This window comes from Mustela nivalis, assembly GCF_964662115.1.
Source record: "Mustela nivalis genome assembly, chromosome: 2".
Lineage (NCBI taxonomy): Eukaryota > Metazoa > Chordata > Mammalia > Carnivora > Mustelidae > Mustela > Mustela nivalis.
The window spans coordinates 164,054,607-164,073,218 of NC_139021.1; the positions used below are offsets into that span (position 1 = coordinate 164,054,607).

Consider the following 18,612-nt stretch of genomic DNA (forward strand, 5'->3'; position numbering starts at 1 on the left):
TTTTCTGGTACCAGAGGGGGAGTCTGGGCTAACAGGAAGTCTTTTCATTGCTGATATACACTAAGAAAGTATGCAATGCTCAGCCTTCATCTAACAATGGTTGATCAAACTTTAGGAGACAATGGGGCACATAGAGAAGGCCTTCAAATCCTCTGGACGTGGTAGTCTTGATTACAGAGTTCTGCATATGCCTAATTTAGAATCTTTCCAGATGGCTGGTGGGTGACAATGGGACCAAAGTGACAGTCCCTGGAGAGGCCAAACACATTCAGTAATAACATATTATACTAATAATGAACAATAACAGCAGTATTATTTCACATGTGTATAGGTCTAATTGGCAAACATGTATTATCTGATCTAACTCTTTCATAGCCTCATGAAAAAGCATCATTATTTGTGCCATTAGATTAAATAGATTAAAACCAGATATCTAGAAGAAGTGGAATGGCTTGACTATAGTCATAGAGTAGTAGTATGATATAAAGTTCTAAATCATGTCACCGGGATGCCTGGGTGGCTCAGTTGGTTAAGCAGCTGCCTTCGGCTCAGGTCATGATCCCAGCGCCCTGGGATCGAGTCCCACATCAGGCTCCTTGCTCCGCAGGGAGCCTGCTTCTCCCTCTGACTCTGCCTTCCACTCTGTCTGCCTGTGCTCGCGCTCACTCGCTCTCTCTCTGACAAATAATAAATAAAATCTTTTAAAAAAATAAAATAAATAAATAAATAAATAAATCATGTCACCATATTGACTTAACTGTAAATTCTGATTCTCTTGTTTATAAACTGTGGTATCTCAGATAAGTTACTTGGCTTATCTGAACTTTGTATTAATGTCACATCTGATGGTATCTTATTTTACTCCCCACAATAATCCTACTATTAGATACAACTTAAAACAAAATGAGCAGATGGTATTATTCTCGAATTAAGGAGTAATTAAATGAGATGCAAAGAATCTCTCTACTTAAGAGGACGTGAAGTCACAGGTTGTCAGTGGAAATTTAGTCTGTGGAGTCAGAGAATTTACTCTCTTAATACTTTGCAACCTAAATTTGTTGAATCAAGAATTTTTAGGATTATTTTCCATTGTCAGATAAATAAGAATGTGACACTCGACTTTGTAAGGATAAAAACGTAGTGGCTTTGAATACCAGGAGAGTAACCTTAGGGAGATCCTTTGGCAGGCAGATGTGAAGGAACACCTCTTTTCTTTCTTTCTTTCTTTCTTTCTTTCTTTCTTTCTTTCTTTCTTTCTTTCTTTCTTTCTTTCTTTTTAAGCTTTTTTTGTTTATTTGACACACAGAAAGAGAGAGAGACAGCCAGAGAGAGAGAACATAAGCAGAGAGAGTGGAAGAAGGAGAAACACGCTTCCCACCGAGCAGGGAACCCAATGTGGGGCTTGATCCCAGGACCCTTGGATAATGACTTGAGCTGAAGGCAGACGCTTAATGACTGAGTCACTCAGGTACCCCAAAGGAAGACCTCTTAAAAGTCTTCAATTATCTGAAGGTTTTCAGCCACAGACTCCCACTTCTGTTTCTGTTTCTCTCTCAGGAAAGGCCAGGGTAGGGCAAGTCATATTATAAGTAGAACATCTTAATTGCCTCCCTCAAAATAGTTGTCTGACAAAATGACTTACATTTACCCATAGATACTCATTTATTTCCCAAAATCTAAGAAGTGTAGTGAAGACATTTCTAGAGTCTGAGGGAAATGAAACAGGACAGAGAAGTGCTTACCAAAATAAAAGATGTTCATAAGAAAAAATAGATATGGCCTTTTTTTTTTTTTTTTTTTTAACTCTCCACAGCTTGGCTGAGTGGCATCTGGGTCAAAGAGGTTGTAGTTGTGAATATTTTATCAGATTTTTGACAAGACATCTATCTCACTGTAGAATGAGACTAGATCTTAAATCACCTTAGACAGTTTTGCTTCTTAATTAGACAGTCAATATACTACCAGTTGGGGATCTAGGTTATATTTGGCTCCCATGATTGTGAGATGGCTGAGATCATTTAGAATTTGAATCTGGTCCAATTAATTCTTTTGATAGTTGACTATCTCCTCAGCTGTGCTGGACAATTGAGATCTGATGCAGCACACTGATATTAATTTTAAGTGAAGCTCTAGCAGGGCAAACTGGAAATAGCATTGTTCGTAGTCTGAACCAAGAATTCTGTTTAAATTGATATTTCAGCTGTGCATATATACATTAAGCTCAACACAATCCATTCCTTCATGAAGGCTTAAGAATTTCTACTGCCATCCAACTTCTTCAAGTCTTAGGTCTATCAGAATGATTATCAGTCACCAAGCCCTTGGTTGTGCCTTCAAGTTCTAATTAAATTTGAGGTTTTTGTCTTGAAACCAATGGAGAATAGTTAACTACTGATTATATGTTGGTTGATACAAAACAGCTAGTTTCATAATGGCTTGCAATTAAAAATTCAATATCTTATCTTCCTCAGCCAGCAATTTGGCTGGAACAAGACATACACTGTCCTAAAATATTTGGGTCGATAAGCATACTACATAGTCAACTCTATCTCCCAGAAAATGTGCCTTATTTTATTTTTTTTTAAGAGTTGGGAGGAGGAGGTGGAAATAGGGGAGTCTTTGAGAGTAAAATGTTTTAGAGTTCAAAATATTAAATGACTCAGAAATGTAAAATGTATCTTTTTGTTAGCAAAATGTGGATATATATTAAGTAATTGAAGGGTAAAATGAACTATCTTAGAGAAATACAATGAAAAGGAAAATGACTAAATATCATGGTTCTGGTCAGATATGGTGGTTTGGAAAACAAAATGCTTTGACATATATTTCACTTGCTAAGTCCCCAAAATGACAGTTTAAAAAAAAAAAAAGTAGATAGGGGCACCTGGGTGGCTGAATTATTTAAGCATCCAATTCTTGATCTTAGCTCAGGTCTTTATTTCAGGGTGGTGAGTTCAAGCCACACTGGGCTCCATTCTGGGCATGGAGCTTACTTAAAAAAAAAAAAGAAAAGAAAAGAAAAGAAAAGAAAAGAAAGAAAGAAAGAAAGAAAGAAAGAAAGAAAAGATATAAACACAAAACCTAGAAGAGATGGGGAGAGGAAATGATGTCAGATAACAAATGTCTTCAAAGTTCTCAAGGACGAAAAGAAGAGAAATACCTTACTTTGAAGAATAGACCATGGTTACAAAGGGAAATAGTTATAAAAGTATAAGAAGTGAACTGGCTTGTCCATAGAACCCTAAAAAGCCTGGATGATGATTCTTCTTCTTCTTTAAATTTTATTTATTTATTAAATATTATTTATTTATTTAAGAGAGAGAGAGAGATGGAGCATGCATTCTTGTATGTGTGCCTGTGTGGGGAGAGGCAGAGGGCGAGGGAGTCAGAGAATCTCAAGCCAACTCCATACGGACCATGGAGCCCAATACAGGACTCAATCTCAGGACCCTGTGATCATGACTTGAGCTAAAGTCTAGAGTTGGACACTTAAGAACTGTACCACCCAGGCACCCTGAGAAGCCTGGATTCTTGAAGCTTCCAAGAATCACAGCAAACAGGAGTGAGATATAATGTGGAAAACGTGGATTGGTTTAAAATTAATTCCCATATCCTCATTCTCATGACTTTTAGCCAGATGATTATCCTTTTCCCAACCTTTTAGAAGACAGCATATTCATTCTTTTCTGGGAAAACTGAACCAGTCAGAGCTGTGGGCAGAGTGTGTCTGTCTGAGCCACCATCATGGTTGTACAGCCTATATGACCACACAGAATCCTGCTCTCAGAAAAGACCCATATTTGTTTAATATTTTGCTATACTAATCTTGAATATTGAATTTTAGTTATTTTTAATATATTTTTAAAATTTATTTATTTGTCAGAGAGAGAGAGAGTGCAAGAGTGAGCACACGCAAAGAGAGTGGCAGGCAGAGACAGAGAGAGAAGCAGGCTCCCCGCTGAGCGAGGAGCCTGATGTGGGACTCCATCCCAGGATGTTGGGATCATGACCTGAGCCGAAAGCAGCCGCTCAACCAAGCCACCCAGGCATCCCGAATTTTAGTAATTTCTATAACTGAATCTTGAGTCTTAGCATTTTTTATCTTGAATCTTAGTAATTTTTAACAAGAAGCTCCACATTTTTGTTGCACTGGGTCCCTTAAATGATGTAGGAAGTCCTGATGTTCATGGCAGTGAGCTGTGTTGTGGTACCAGACAGAAAATACGGGCATTTCAGGAAGTAAGTAAGGTGAATCTTCAGTCTCCTGACTTTTTTACCCTGGTCAGGTTCCAGAGTAAGATTAGTGAGATATATTCCCTCCCTATTCCACTTCCAGACACCAAGGCAATAGACAAGAGAAAATTTCTTAAGAGAAATGGAATAACCTTAAAGAGAGAGATCAGATCTGCTATCCAATCACTCTACTAGGAAGACTTCAAGTCAGAAAGAACCCCCCCCCACCACTTCTAGAATTTCTATCAGCTATTTAATGCTTTACTTTACAACTCAAATTGATAGCCAAGGATTATCGGTTACTTAAGGAAAGCTTTCAACATGTAAGAAACTAAAAGAAAGAAACTGCAGAAAAATTGATTTAACACGGAACAGAATAAAATTTTAGAATATAAAATCTCTTATCATTCCTTTTTTGAGTTAAGAGAAGAGGCTATAGCCATGAAATAAAAACAGGATGCGAGGGGGGCGCCTGGGTGGCTCAGTGGATTAGTCCTCTTGCCTTCAGCTCAGGTCATGATCTGAGTCCTGGGATTAAGCCGGGCATGGGGATCTCTGCTTGGCGGGTGGCCTGCTTCCCTGTCTCTCTCTGCCTGCCTCTCTGCCTGCTTGTGCTCTCTCTCTCTCTCTGTCAAATAAATAAATAAAATCTTAAAAAAAATAAAACGAAACAAAACAAGATTCTATGAATGGGAGTGGGTATAAGAAAACAAAAGGCAAATATAAGCTGACAAATTAAAAATATGATAGTCAAAAAAGAATCAATAAAAGAATTGGAAGATAGAATTTAAAAAGTACCCCTAAAAAAGGGAACAGATAAAATGAAGCATAGGATATTGTCAAATAAATCATCAAGAAAATTTCCCATGATAGAAGGATATGTGCCCTCATGATTGAAAGAGGTCATTGTGGGGCACCTGGGTGGCTCAGTGGGTTAAAGCCTCTGCCTTCAGCTCTGGTCATGATCCCAGGGTCCTGGGGTCGAGCCCCGAATCGGACTCTCTGTTCAGCAAGAAGCCTGCTTCCCTCTCTCTCTCTCTCTCTGCCGGCCTCTCTGCCTACTTGTGATCTCTGTCAAATAAATAAAATCTTAAAAAAGAAAGAAAGATAGAAAGAAAGAAAGAAAGAAAGAAAGAAAGAAAGAAAGAGGTCATTGAGTGATAAAAATCCACATCAAGGGACGCCTGGGTGGCTCAGTGGGTTAAGCCGCTGCCTTCGGCTCAGGTCATGATCTCAGGGTCCTGGAATCGAGTCCCGCATTGGGCTCTCTGCTCAGCAGGGAGCCTGCTTCCCTCTCTCTCTCTCTGCCTGCCTCTCTGTCTACTTGTGATTTCTCTCTGTCAAATAAATAAATAAAATCTTAAAAAAAAAAAAATCCACATCAAGAGGGGAGCCTGGGTGGCTCAATAGGTTGAGTGCTGGGCTCTTGATTTGGGCTCATGTTATGTTCTCGGGGTCCTGGGATCCAGCCCCCTTTTGGACTCTGTGCTCAGTTCAGAGTCTGCCTGTCCCTCTCTCTGCTCCTTCTCATGCTGTCACTCTTTCTCTCTCTAAAGTAAATAAATAATGTTTTTAAAAAGATTTTATTTATTTATTTGACAGAGATCACAAGCAGGCAGAGAGGCAGGCAGAGAGGCGGGGGGGCGGGGGGAAGCAGGTTCCCCGCTGAGCAGAGAGCCCGATACAGGGCTCCATCTCAGGACGTCAAGATCATGACCTGAGCTGAAGGCAGAGGCCTAACCCACTGAGCCACCCAGGTACCCCAAATAAATAAAAAAATCTTTAAAAAAAAATTAAACCAAGACCCTCACCCTCTCATCACACCCCATTGCAACACCAAAAGGTAAATGGAGTTTATAAAGGATGAGTAGTAGAAATGGCATTGGACTGTAGCCATGACATGCCAGGACACCTCAGAGTTACACCTCCGAAATGTTGACTTGAAATGATTTCCAAATTTGAATTCTTTACCCCACCAGTCATCACTATTGGCACCTGGTGTAAAGGATAATTTTCCATATAGTGAAGGATTCAGAAATATGTTTGCAAGCCCTCTTTTTTAGGCAGCTACTAGCTCATGTACTTAGTTAGCTCCACAAAAGGACAAAGGATGGGACTTAGGATCCAGGACACAGGGAATCTCATCCAGATGAGAGGTAAAAGATCCACAGCTACTGAGAGAACAACCAGGTTAGACTGAAGCAATAAATTGAAGAATTGCAAGAGAGATGAACTCCAGGGAGAAAAATAAATGGGCACTGAGGGTATCTGAAAATATTGAGCATTTAAACAAAAACATTTGCAGGCCTTTGACAGCTCTCTCAGAACATTTAAAGAGAGAACAAAGAAAATATTAGTAACAGAACATAGAAAGTCAAGGGGAAAAATGGCCATTACTAGCCAAAGGAAAAACAAAAAGAAATGTAAGAAGGAAAATGTAATCATGTACACTGTGTCTTTGCAGTACAACCTGCAAATAATTATAATCATGCATAACCCAATAGTAATATAATTGGGTTGGGATTGGTTCAGTAGTGGTGGTGGAAAAAGGATTGTTTAAACATAGAGGTATTTTAGGAATAGAACTAAAAATCCTTAGTTATTTTAACCATAAGAAAACAAATAAATATAAAATAGAAAAAGAAACAATTTACAACGATGTGAGAGTGTAACAATAAAATTAAAAAGATATTTTTTACTACAGATAAATCACACCTTGATAAATAATGAGATCAATCTAAAACCCATTAAATGATAGAAAAAGTTTTGTTTTATTCACTAAGGGAGTTTCTCTAAAGTTTACAGAGAAATAGTTAATAATAGAAAGAGGTTTCTTTAAGAATTTTAGAAATGTAGGTTCTCTGTCTTACCATTATCATTTTTATCTGTTACATGGTTTCCAAATGGCTCTAAAAGAAGGTATGGTATCTCTATTCATGATATTGTTCAGATACATGGCTACAATGTTCCATTGCTCCCACAGCTGACCCCATCAACACAAAGAGAATGAAACAGAAAGAGAGCTCTTCCCTGCATTTTTTATCCTTTCCTTGTCCTCTTGCTTAATGGCTGTTTTATTCCCATAAGGGGAAAATGAAGGCTTCCAAAATGCTGAGAATATTCAAAGACTTTCTCAGGAAGGGTCAACTCATGAAACAGGAGTTGCTGCCAGGTGAAAATTGAACACATTAAGTCTGATAGGTAAACTGCAAAAAGAAAGTATTCATGTTTCCAAAAGTCCGTAAGGTACACATTGGCAGCATTCTGTGTTATAGCGAAAGACTAAGGAGAAGACTGTTTAAAATACTGTCCATACTGCTATTCGCTCGATCACTGAAAATAATGAAAGAGAAACAGGTATGCTGCTATGGGATGGTGTTTAAGACATCCTGCTAAGCTAAACGAAAAATAAAACAACAAAACCAAGAACACAAGGCAGGTTGTAGAACTGGGCGTATGGTATACTCATCCCGCATGAGCTAGTTAAGGGGTTGCTTTTGGGTAGGGGCTCAGAAACTTGAGTGTTAGCATGAAGGACCAGATTTATCTGTTATCTATCTATCTGTCTATCTATCTGTGTATCATCTATCTATCTATCTATCTATCTATCTATCTTCTATCTATCCATCTATCTACCTGTCTATCTTGCTTGGTCAAGTCTAATGATATCAAACCATTAGAAGAGCTTTCCCTCGAGTCTGTGAAAAATATCTGGACATGGGAAAACCTTATGAAATTCAGAGTCCCCCCCCCACCCCCAAAAGCTACAGCTATTCACCAACCACCTCAAAAAAAAAAAAACTCCACAAGATTGCTCATAGGTTATTATTTATTCAGATTCCCACTGGTTAGTCTAAATCCCACAACTTCCTAAAGCACATGTGAGCTACAACTCTCAATTTTAAAAATCCTTAGCATTTTCAATGGATTTAACATAAGGTCCAAAACAGGATAGTCCACAGGACCAGACTCATTTTTTTTATCATTTATATTCATGTTATTTTCTATTTTTTAATGGGAAAATAATAGTTTGTAGAAAGTCAGTAATGTACAACTGATACATTCTGTTAGTTCAGGCAATCAGCAACTTCCCACCTGAGTTTTAGAACTTTCACTCCAGCTTAGATCCAGGAATAAGGGTGAAGCTGGGGCATTTGCTAGTAAGTAACTACACATAGTAAGTAACTACCCTCTGCCTGCACTTTATGACATTTCTTGTTTTTGGAGCCGAGACTGACGTCTGTGCTCCAGAGCAGAAATATGTAACATACGGGCAGAGTGTGGGCATAAAAAAGGAAGAGAGTTAGCTGATGGCTTCTCCAGGCAAAGAAGGCTGCGGCAGGCTGATGCCTCCGAAAACAGCAAGCCCACCCTGGGGCGGGAAGCGGAGGCTTTATAGGAAAATACAGGATCTGGGTATTTTCCATTGGAATCTGCTAGGTGCTCCCAGCCCAGCGGGGTGGTCACACCCTCAGCGTGGTCTCCGGACTCACGCTGGCACCGGCCATCTAAGTCTCATTACTAAGTGTCCGTTGAGGTCAGCAGGATGTCCGCATGGATACTTGGTTCCTGGAACACAGGATTCTACAGAAGAATAAGCAAAGGGAGATGGGCTTCAAGAATGAGGAAGAGAAAAATGTGTTCAGTTTAAACTCAAGCCTCGTTGAGGCACGGGTATGTGCATCTTGATTTCCCTCCTTCTTTCGGTTTCTACAGCAGTTTCAGTGGGATTTAGGTCAGGGGTTCTAATCCCATTTTTCCACATAAAACCTGAATATAGTTCCCTTTATTTCAGTTGTGTGACATATAAAATGGGGATCATAATGATCTTTTCTTCTCCCTCACAGTTTGGTGCGATAGGAAATGCAGTCAGGTTGAGGAAAAGGTTTTGTGCCTGGGAAAGTATCACAGAATAAATCACTGTTTTGTAGAAAACTGGCTTTTCCAACTTACTGTACACTGCACTTAGCATGAATAACAACTAATAGAATCACTAACATCTCAGAGGACTTGTTAGTCCACATATGCTATTTTGACGGTTTTTACATGGATGAACGTGTGACTCAGAAAAGCCAGCGTCTGTGTAGGATTGTTTTCCCTTTTATGGGTTAATATGCTCAGGTTTGGAGAGGTTAAGTAACTTGCCTAAAGCCGCACGGTTACTCAGTGCTAGTGTTGGGATTCCTAGGCACAAAATCAGCCAGTGTTTCTGGTGTTTGAAAAGCGAGTACCTGAATGAATTCAGCTGAAAAAACTGATGAGGGACCTTTCGGTGCCTAGTAGTGGAAGAAAGTTTGTTTTTTGTTTCTTGAATGAACTTAGGTTTTGCCTTCCTTCCTTGCCAGTTTTCTAAAGTTTCCACTCTAATGTATCTTTTTTTTTTTCCTCTAATTTATCTTTAAAATGATTTCTCCCCATTCCCACCCATGGGCCACACAGCCCTTTGGAAATAAATCACAAAATTACAAATGTGTAAGGAGATTGTAATGGACTCTGGAACTGCCAGTGTCTAATTCTGTTCTACCGAGGCTCCTGTAGATGGCTTTAGGATCGACTCGCGGGGCGCCTGGGTGGTTGGTGGGTTAAAGCCTCTGCCTTCGGCTCAGGTCATGATCTCAGGGTCCTGGGGTCGAGACCCACATCAGGCTTTCTGCTCAGCGGCGAGCCTGCTTCCCTCTCTCTCTGCCTGTCTCTCTGCCTACTTATGATCTCTGTCTGTCAAACAAATAAATAAAATCTTAAAAAAAAAATAAGGATTGACTTGCATAAATTTACCTGAATCGCAGATTACCCACATTGCAGAGCTAGAAAGAACCAGTGTTCCTTCATCAGTATTCCATCGAAGTAAAAATGACAACTTGTATCCCTAAGTATAAAATTAAAAATGGAATCTTATAAAACTAAACAGCAGGTGGATTCCCGAAGGTGCATTCTGAGCCTGAAGGCAGTGCCTTCAGGATGTTGGGGTGATGGAGTTGGCAGTGGTAGGCACTGGACAGCTTTCCTTCTTTCCTTGACTCGGCTTCTCAATATCGTTTGTGGCCTTGGAAGAGTCATTCTCTGGGATACATTTGTCAAATCTGTACAGGGGCAGGAATGGAGGAGACAATCTCTAAAACCCTTTTTGAGCTTTATTTTTCATTAAATTCTTTAAGTAGTGTTATTCTGTGGCCCTACACGATACCTATCCGTGTTTGTAGGGAAAGGGTGGCTAGAAATGGAAGTGGGGGAGCATCGGTGGCTGGGGGAGAAATGCTTTGTCTTTAGCCTGAAGACTTACAAAAAGATACTTCTTCTTCCCATGCTTCTCCGGTCAAGGGCTCCGAGAAGAGGGAGGCAAGATCACAGCTCATTCCTGAAATGAATTCCGTTTCTGAGCCCCTCTGCCTGCACTTTATGACATTTCTTGTTTTTGCCACTTATAGGCATATGCACTTTAAAATTATGTTCTGGGATGCTTCAGTGACTTCTAGTAGAAAAATGCAAATAAATGTAGATTTCTGATATTATCAGCTTCATCAAAGCAAACAGGCAGAAGCAAGAACATTATTAGAGTTTGATAAGAGAGTATATTTGAATGATTTCCCCAGAGGACTAGGGAAAAATTCATCTCGTTCATTTCCTATTGTAGTGGAGCATCAATTGTTTCTTGTGGAATTACCTGTAGATACCACTTGTCAGCCCCACCCTCAAGCCCCCTTCCAGGTTCTTTTCTTTTTTTTCCCCTACAAGAGCTGCTCTTTTGATTTCTAAAATGTAATTTCAATAAATGGTCAACTTGAATCAAGACATTCAGGCAGAAGCAGGTGAGAAAAGGCATGAATAACATAATAGAGCATTGCAAGAGCACTCATTTCAGAAGGCAGTATTTATATCACAGCAAAATAAAGGAAACCTCAGAGTGCTAGTTCTCCAATTAGGACTAAATGAAAAGAGGGAACCGTGGGGCCTCTGTTGGATTTCTAGTCTGTACTGCGTCAGTTACCCTTCAATATAGTCTGGCATATCTTCTGACATTTTTTCTTTAAATAAATCCAAATTTCTTTGCAAGCTGGGCCTTTGTGCGTAGCTCAGTACAGTCCTAAACGCACCACATTCCTTGACAAACAGAATGCTCCTCATAAACTAATGACGATAGACTCCTGATCTCTCCAGGGTCAAAACTGGAAATAGTCATTTGGCAGCAGGCCGGCATGTGTGATTATGTTTATTCTAAACATCTGATTATTCATTTCAGAAAAAAATATATCTTTTACTTTGCTGAGATGTAAAATACTAGATCAGATGATTACCTTGAAAAAATGTATAAAACACTACATCATTCTTAAATGCCTTTTATTCTAGAACAAAATGTCTACAATTGCTAAGAGTTAGTTGGACAGTTAGGGAGTCAGGGCCAGGGTCCCCCACAAGAAAATATGGAGTTAAGACAGCTAACATAAGACATCACGGATGTCCTGTTTTATAGTTTAGACAAGACCTCACTGACATTCTGCTTTGTAGCCTTTGTAGAAATGAGTTCTGCAAAATGTCCTCAATGTTCTAAAATAAGACAATTAACCACAAAAGCATTTGTCAATATCACAGGCAAGGGGCAATTGCCAGAAAAAAAAAAAAAAGAGAGACCATTAGCACGTGAGCACGTGGACATTAACTTAATAGGTAGACAGATACAGGAACAAAGCCCTGATTGGCATGACTCAGCACACAGCACACCCTCGTTGCTTAAGATAGTTCCACAGAAGAGCTCATAAAATCCCCTAAACTTAGAAACTCTGGGGCAACCCTCCTAGGCGCCCGCTCCCTGTCTGGGTGCCTTATGTTATTTATTGCTCCATAAACCTTGCTTTGCTCCCCACTGCTTTTCGTGAGGTCTACCTTCTTGTTCTTTGAAGCGCCTTGACCAAGAATTTGGGCACAAAGGGGACAAAAATCCTGTAACAATATAAAACAAACTGTATTTCGAAAGACAAGGAGATCTCAGGAGAAATTCTGTAACAGGTAGGAAGCTTTAGACTGATTTCTCTGCCTTGACCTATCAACCAACTACCCTGGGAAGTTTTGAAATCATATCATATTAATCCTGGTTTTCATTAGTGCTGGATGAGACTCATCAAGTCATTGTAAAAAGATTACTGGATGGGAAGTAGGTGCTTGAATGCTGATTTCAACTCTGTAGTCCAAGAGCTGGGCAAACGGAGTGGTCACAGACCCTGAGCACACAAAGCGTTTTAGGAGAGCTCATCCCCTCGGGCGGTGGACCTCAAGCTTGCATTTCTACCAGAATCACCCAGGAGGGTTTGTTAAAATGGATTGCTGGGCTCCACCTCTAGAGTTTCTGATGGAGTACCTCTGAGGTGGGAGTGAAAATTTGCATTTCCAGTGGGTTCCCAGGTGAAACCTGGCCATCTTGATGAAGAGGCACGGCCTTAGAGGAAGAGACCACGTTCGTTCTTCCTTCACTTTCCTGGGTTTCCTGGACCCTCTTAGAGACTCTGTCCTACAGCCGCTCCCTTTCAGGACCCCCCGCCAAGAATAGCATTAAGGGGAGTGGGGGGCACAGCTCCTTTCTTCCTTTCCTTCTAAGGAAGCCTCAAAGTCCTCCCAGGAGCCACTTTTAAAGTGCTCTCAAGGGGTCCACGGAAAATCAGCGCTCAAAGTAAAGGGTCAGGCTTCGCCTGGAAGAGGACCTCGCAGTCTCACAGCTGAGTGTTTGCCTCTGGTGCCTCACACGGTTCCCTCTGGCTGTGGAAGTCTCCCTGCTCAGACCCCCTCATCCGACTTGGTGAGTCACCACGTTTACTAGCCGGGCAAGGTCTTTTCTCCGGGCAATTTGACCCGCTCACTCTGAAGGGCTCCAGCAAAGCTTATTTCCTCAAGCTCTCAGGGAAGAGAACAGCTAGTCGAAATGGTCCTGGGCAAAGAAAGGGTAAATCTTTGTTGGGGAGTCCGGGAGAAATAGGAAACAGAGAAACAATGTGCCTCGTTAGCGATGCAAGAAGAGCCGTAGCTTGCCTCTTCAATAATTTAAGTTAATCGTTGAGCCCATAAAGTATCGTGGAGAATGGTTTGCCAATGCATGTGCTGTGTACATTCCCTCTGGAAGGGAAGCAGAATAATTAAGGGATAGATCCACAGGCCTGGCCCCTGCAGGCCCTCCCCACCGCAGGGCATCTTGCTTTCTCTAACCACCATCCTAGGTGGTTTTTACTAGAATCTTCACTACACTGAAAACAACTAATAAACATGATATATCCTGACTCCAGACTCTGCTTTCTTAACCACCCCCTGTTTTAGGGACTTCCTGGGGCTCCAGAATGTATGTGGCTTTAAGCCCAACCCGTGTCGCCTCAATTTCTTCCCACCGATGTCTCCATAAAGCCTCCACGTTAGCCAGGCCGACTTCTTCCCTGAACCCTACATGGGCTGCTGCCTGCTTCTTGACAAAAAGCATTTGTAGGTGTTCTTCATGCCCTCTGAAACACCTTCCTGAACCTTTCGGGTTTCTCTGTCCTCCCCCCGCTCCCATCTCCCGTCCCCCAGGCCCGTGTCGTTTACTTTGGGAAGTCTTGCTTACAGCTGGGATCCTCTGATGCCAGTTTGTTCTTTGCTAGAAGCCCTGTGTGTGCTGTCAACACTGTTGTCTCAGATCTTCTTGAGTGGGGTAGACTCGTCTCCTTCTTGTAAAAGAAGTCTGTGGGCCAGGATTTTATCTTGTATATCTTTCATAGTTTAATAGGGTTTTGTCGTGTTGTTTGTCTTTTGGTAGATGCCCGATAAACATGGACAAATTGGTTGACCCCTTTGACTCCTTACTCCTGTAGTCCTTCTGCCAGTGTTTCTACATGCGCACGATGCACAGTAAATGCGGTAGTAACAGTGGCCACTGCTCTAGCTGTTACCCCATGAGTAGACAGGATTCCTATTATCTTCCCATGCCACTCACCAATCCTTTTATCTAAACAAAACCTTAAAGGAAAAGATCCAGAGAGGTTAGGGAAACCGCACAAAGAAACAGAGCTATTTATTCATCGGTGGATGTGGGATTCCAAACTTGGGCACGTCTAACTTTATAGAGAGTTCCTTCCTCAAGACCACCCCAGTCCTGGATGACTGGGGCAAGAAGTACTATAGGAAGGAGAACAGCCCAGGCCAGTGCCACACTGCAGCCATTTATTGAAGAAATAGACAAAAGTGCACACCGTTTCCTTGTTCTCTTATATAATTATGTTACACCTAGATAATAAAGAGTAGAAAATTACTCCCTCCTGCATTTGTGTCGGTGAATTCCAATCTAAGATGGAGGACTCGTTTCTCTGTTGACTTTGTCTGTTTCTTTTTTTTTTTTTTTTTTCCTTCCGGATCTATCCTGTAAGACATGAGACCTGTGAAGGGATGATAATTTAGATCTTTTCAGTGGCCGAAATGAATCTCTTTTAATAAATAGGGGTTTTATCATGTCTGATGCCTCCTAAGTCTCCGTGGGAGAAACTGCCTGAAACATTATGCCTGATGCTCCCATGGGAGCCAGGCCTTATGGTTATGTATAAGGAGTTCCTACAACTGCTTTAACTAATAACATTTTAATTTAATGCATTTTATATTTCCATATTTATTGTGTTCCCATCGTGTTTTATGAGGAGAGTGAATGTGGAAACCGATGTAGCTGGCATTTAGTATGTATGCACAGTGTACTTTCCTCAAGAGGTTCCCCTGCTGAGCATAAATGTAAAATAAATACAAATAAATTAAACTCTTTGATAGGGCTCCAGAGTGTCCCAGCCGAGCTGATCCAGTCATCCCCTTCTGGCCACTGGAAGACTTCTCCGCAGAAACAAATAAACTGTTGAGAACCGAATCCCCTTACAAAATTGGGTTTCCTCTTTCAAGCTTACGTGGCAAGCCAGGTTGCTGGTCAAATACCCTGCAAGATGATTCCAGTTCTGCTGCTCTCTAGCTGATGCACAGTCTTTGCTTGGAAGAAGGAAAAGTAAGAAGGGAAAGACAGCTAGAGAGTCCCGTCGGTCCGTCTTCCCACTGGCATCAGGAAAACTCTGGTTTGCAAAGAGAAGACTTCGGATCCTGCACACACCCATGCAGGGATTGGGAGGAGAAGATGCTCACTTTCCAGAGAATTTCTAAGGCTAGAGGATGCATTAAGGGAGAGCTGCAAATTCTCTGACCGATTTCCGTTTCTGATTCCCGAAAATAGTGAAAAGATATGGATACTTCACACCAGTTAAACTGCGATGGAACTGTGCTTTCTAGTCACTGCACGTCATAAGTTTATATTCTGATTCTTGTCTTTGGATTTTTGTCTTCTTCAGAATTAAAATACATGCTCTTTTTCATTTTCAGAATGCGGGTAACTCTGGAAAAGAAGAAAAGATCACCTCACCCTTCCCCTTCATTGAGAATCCTTTCCTGCTACGATCCAAAGAGAAAAGGGTAAGCTTTTTACATTTTTTTTCCCCAGTTAAAATATATTCCAAATAATTTTTAGACATTGAATTTAAAACATTTGGGGAGTTGAAGCTATTCATTCTACACTAGCAAAAAAGTAATTTGGAAGCAAGTGTGCATATCAATTGATATCCGTAAAAACAGAACCAAGTACTCCCCATTCCCCCAAATCTTCAATATGTGGAACAGATTTAGATGGTGTATGTGCAGCAGGTAGATCTTTAGAAAGTAGTGGAGAGAAGGGCATCCAGCTTCAAAGTTCTCCATGAGACAAAAATAAATCTCAGCTTCTAATTCCTTCTATGGTGTCTTGGAGCCAAATCCATTGCCTTCATGCTCAAAGGCATTAAAGAAAAGGAAAGTTGCTCTTCTGGAGTGGTCTAGAAGGACCTAGTCAGGGGCTTGATAACCTTCAAGATTTCTGTCGTCCTACAATTCTTTTAACTTACATCTTTAACATTTTGCATGTTAATTGTCAGATCCTATGGTGGCATATTCTAAGCAAGAAACAAAGAAAGGGGAAAATGGAAATTAATGTAAATTGCTGTGTTCCAGGAACTATGTTATTATATCTTGTTTTATTTCCTCTAAAACAATAAGCATTGTCCTATAATCCATTTCTCGTAGTGGAAGAGTCTAAAGCCCTAAGAAATTAAGCAGCTACGTGTGTCAGTGGGGAAGGTGGTGCTGAAACCAAGAATGTGTGACCACATGTTCTCTCTGCCTCACCACGCGGTACTCAGAGATTAGCGGAGGAAGGAGGTGTACCCTAGAAGGTCCAGAGGGAGGTAGAACTTCAGTGGGGCTTGAAAGTAAAGTGATGTATGGGCAATTAAAAAGCCAGGGAATGCCACATAATAAGGGAAAGGATGCTTGCAAATTCACAGCTATAAAATGAGCTGAGAAAGTGAGGAAACCAGTTGAGCTGGAAGAGAAATGTCATAGGAAGTACAGGGTTAAGAGAGTCTACAGACAGATCATGCTTTTACCATTTGCTTTTGTGGGGCTCAAAAATATGTCACCTCTGTGTTTTCTCAAGGTTGGTGTCACTAGAGGAAGTCAACTCTGTGCTCAGCTTGCTGGAGCATCTTTGGATAAGGAGTCTCTGCAGAGATAATATTTAGATAAAACCTTAGAGGATAAGAGAGCCTGGGGCACTAATGTGTTGATGAGGGAGGAAAGGTTAGCATGTTCGAGAGAATAAGAGGGAGGCTGCTGGAGCACAGTGGGCTTCAGGGCAAGTGACCCCAGGACCCAGGGGAAGGGTCACATTCAGCCTCATGGGCCATGGTAAGAAGTCTAATTATGTATGAAGTTTAAGGGGAAGCAACTGAGGGTTTATAAACAGGGAAATAAAACGGTCCACTCTCTACTATACCTGAAACGAATGTAACATCGTGCACCAACTATGCTCAAATAAAAGATAAAATAAAATAGAATAAAATAGAATAAAATGACCTACTATGGTGGGGCGGGGGGGAAGAAAAGTTTGAAAGAGAGTGTATGTCCCTTCTACACAATTGGAGTAATCCTGGCCAGAGATCGTGGGGTTCTGAATGAAGGTGGAGGAGGTGAGGATGGGGAGACGTGTGTGGGGTTTGAGACCTGCCCTGAGGACAGGTTTGGGAGCCCTTGTGGTGAAGCAGATTTGGGCAGTAAAATAGAAGACCCATCAGGGAAGGATTTCTGGCTGGAGAAACTCAGAAGTTCAGCTTACGATGTATTATGTTGAAGAGTCTGTGAGTCATTTAAGGGATGTGATTGGATATTTCTCCAGCTTGAACAGATCTCCAGGGTTTCATAGCTGGTTTTGTCCTTAGACTGACATTGAGATAAAAATAGGAGTAGGGCTGCCCAGTAAAATGCAGGGTATCTAGTTATGTTGAATTTTAGATAAACAATGAATATTTGGGGGGGGGACACTTTTTATTGTTTGGGACATAATTTCCATTAGAAATTTATCAATAGGGACACCTAGGTGGCTCCGTTGATCAAGCATCTGCCTGTGGCTCGGGTCATGATCCCAGTGTCCGGGGATCGCATCCTGAATCAGCCTCCCTGCTCAGCAGGGAAACTGCTTCTCCCTCTGCCTGCTGCTCCCCCTGCAAGTGCTCCCCCACCCCATCTCTCTAACAAATAAATAAAATTTAAAAATTATCAATAGCCTATCTGAAATTCAGTTGGGTGTCCTGTTTTTTCATGTGCTAAATATGCTATTCTATACACTACCTGCTCCTGGGCTCTGATGTCACAATTATCTTTTTTTCCCTTTGTGTTTTCTTTCTGAAGAATTTCACAATGGTCTGTGTTTGTGTGTGTTTCTTCTTTCTGCCTTACCTCGGCTGATCTGTAGTTTTAATCACTTCTTTTCTTCTCACACTTTAACTGCCAAAATAATTTTCAGATGCCTTTTTCACTTTTATGTCTTCTGTCTCTGGGCTTCAGGTAGTGAATCAGACCTATTAATAAACACTACTCTCCACTTCTCTCCCTGTTAAGTAAGAGAAGGCTGGCAGCCTAACAATTCATGCCTTCAATTTTTATAGTGTTTTTATTATTTTCAAAGTACTCTTACTTTATGAGGTTGTTTTACTCAACATTCCAACTATGGAATATAAAATTGTGCTTTTGTAGAATAGGAGGAAAACTGAGGCCCCGCTAAATCATCTAAATCATTCATTTCATAGAGGAATGGGAAGTTGATGTCTGGAGAGTGACCTACAGGGTACCACTTGTCAGTACCCAAGTTGGAATTCAAATCCAAGGCTCTGTTCCCAGTCTAAAGCCAGATAAGTATAGGATTAGGAAATAGAGGTCAAAGGTCAAGTATGGTGAATATATACAGTAGGATCCCGGTAGTAACCCAGTCTGAACTGCCGCAGGTTAGCCCCATTGGATGAACATGAGATCCTTTGT

General features: G+C 41.0%; 1 protein-coding gene across 1 annotated transcript in view; it reads left to right on the top strand.

Moving 5' to 3' along the window:
* LOC309856630 (uncharacterized protein) overlaps positions 1 to 18,612 on the top strand; it is a 405,331-nt gene that overhangs the window by 29,727 nt on the left and 356,992 nt on the right. The window contains exon 2 of the mRNA XM_082717952.1: positions 15,592 to 15,681. Coding sequence (XP_082574078.1) covers positions 15,592 to 15,681 — 90 coding nt within the window. The remainder of the gene's footprint in view (positions 1 to 15,591; positions 15,682 to 18,612) is intronic.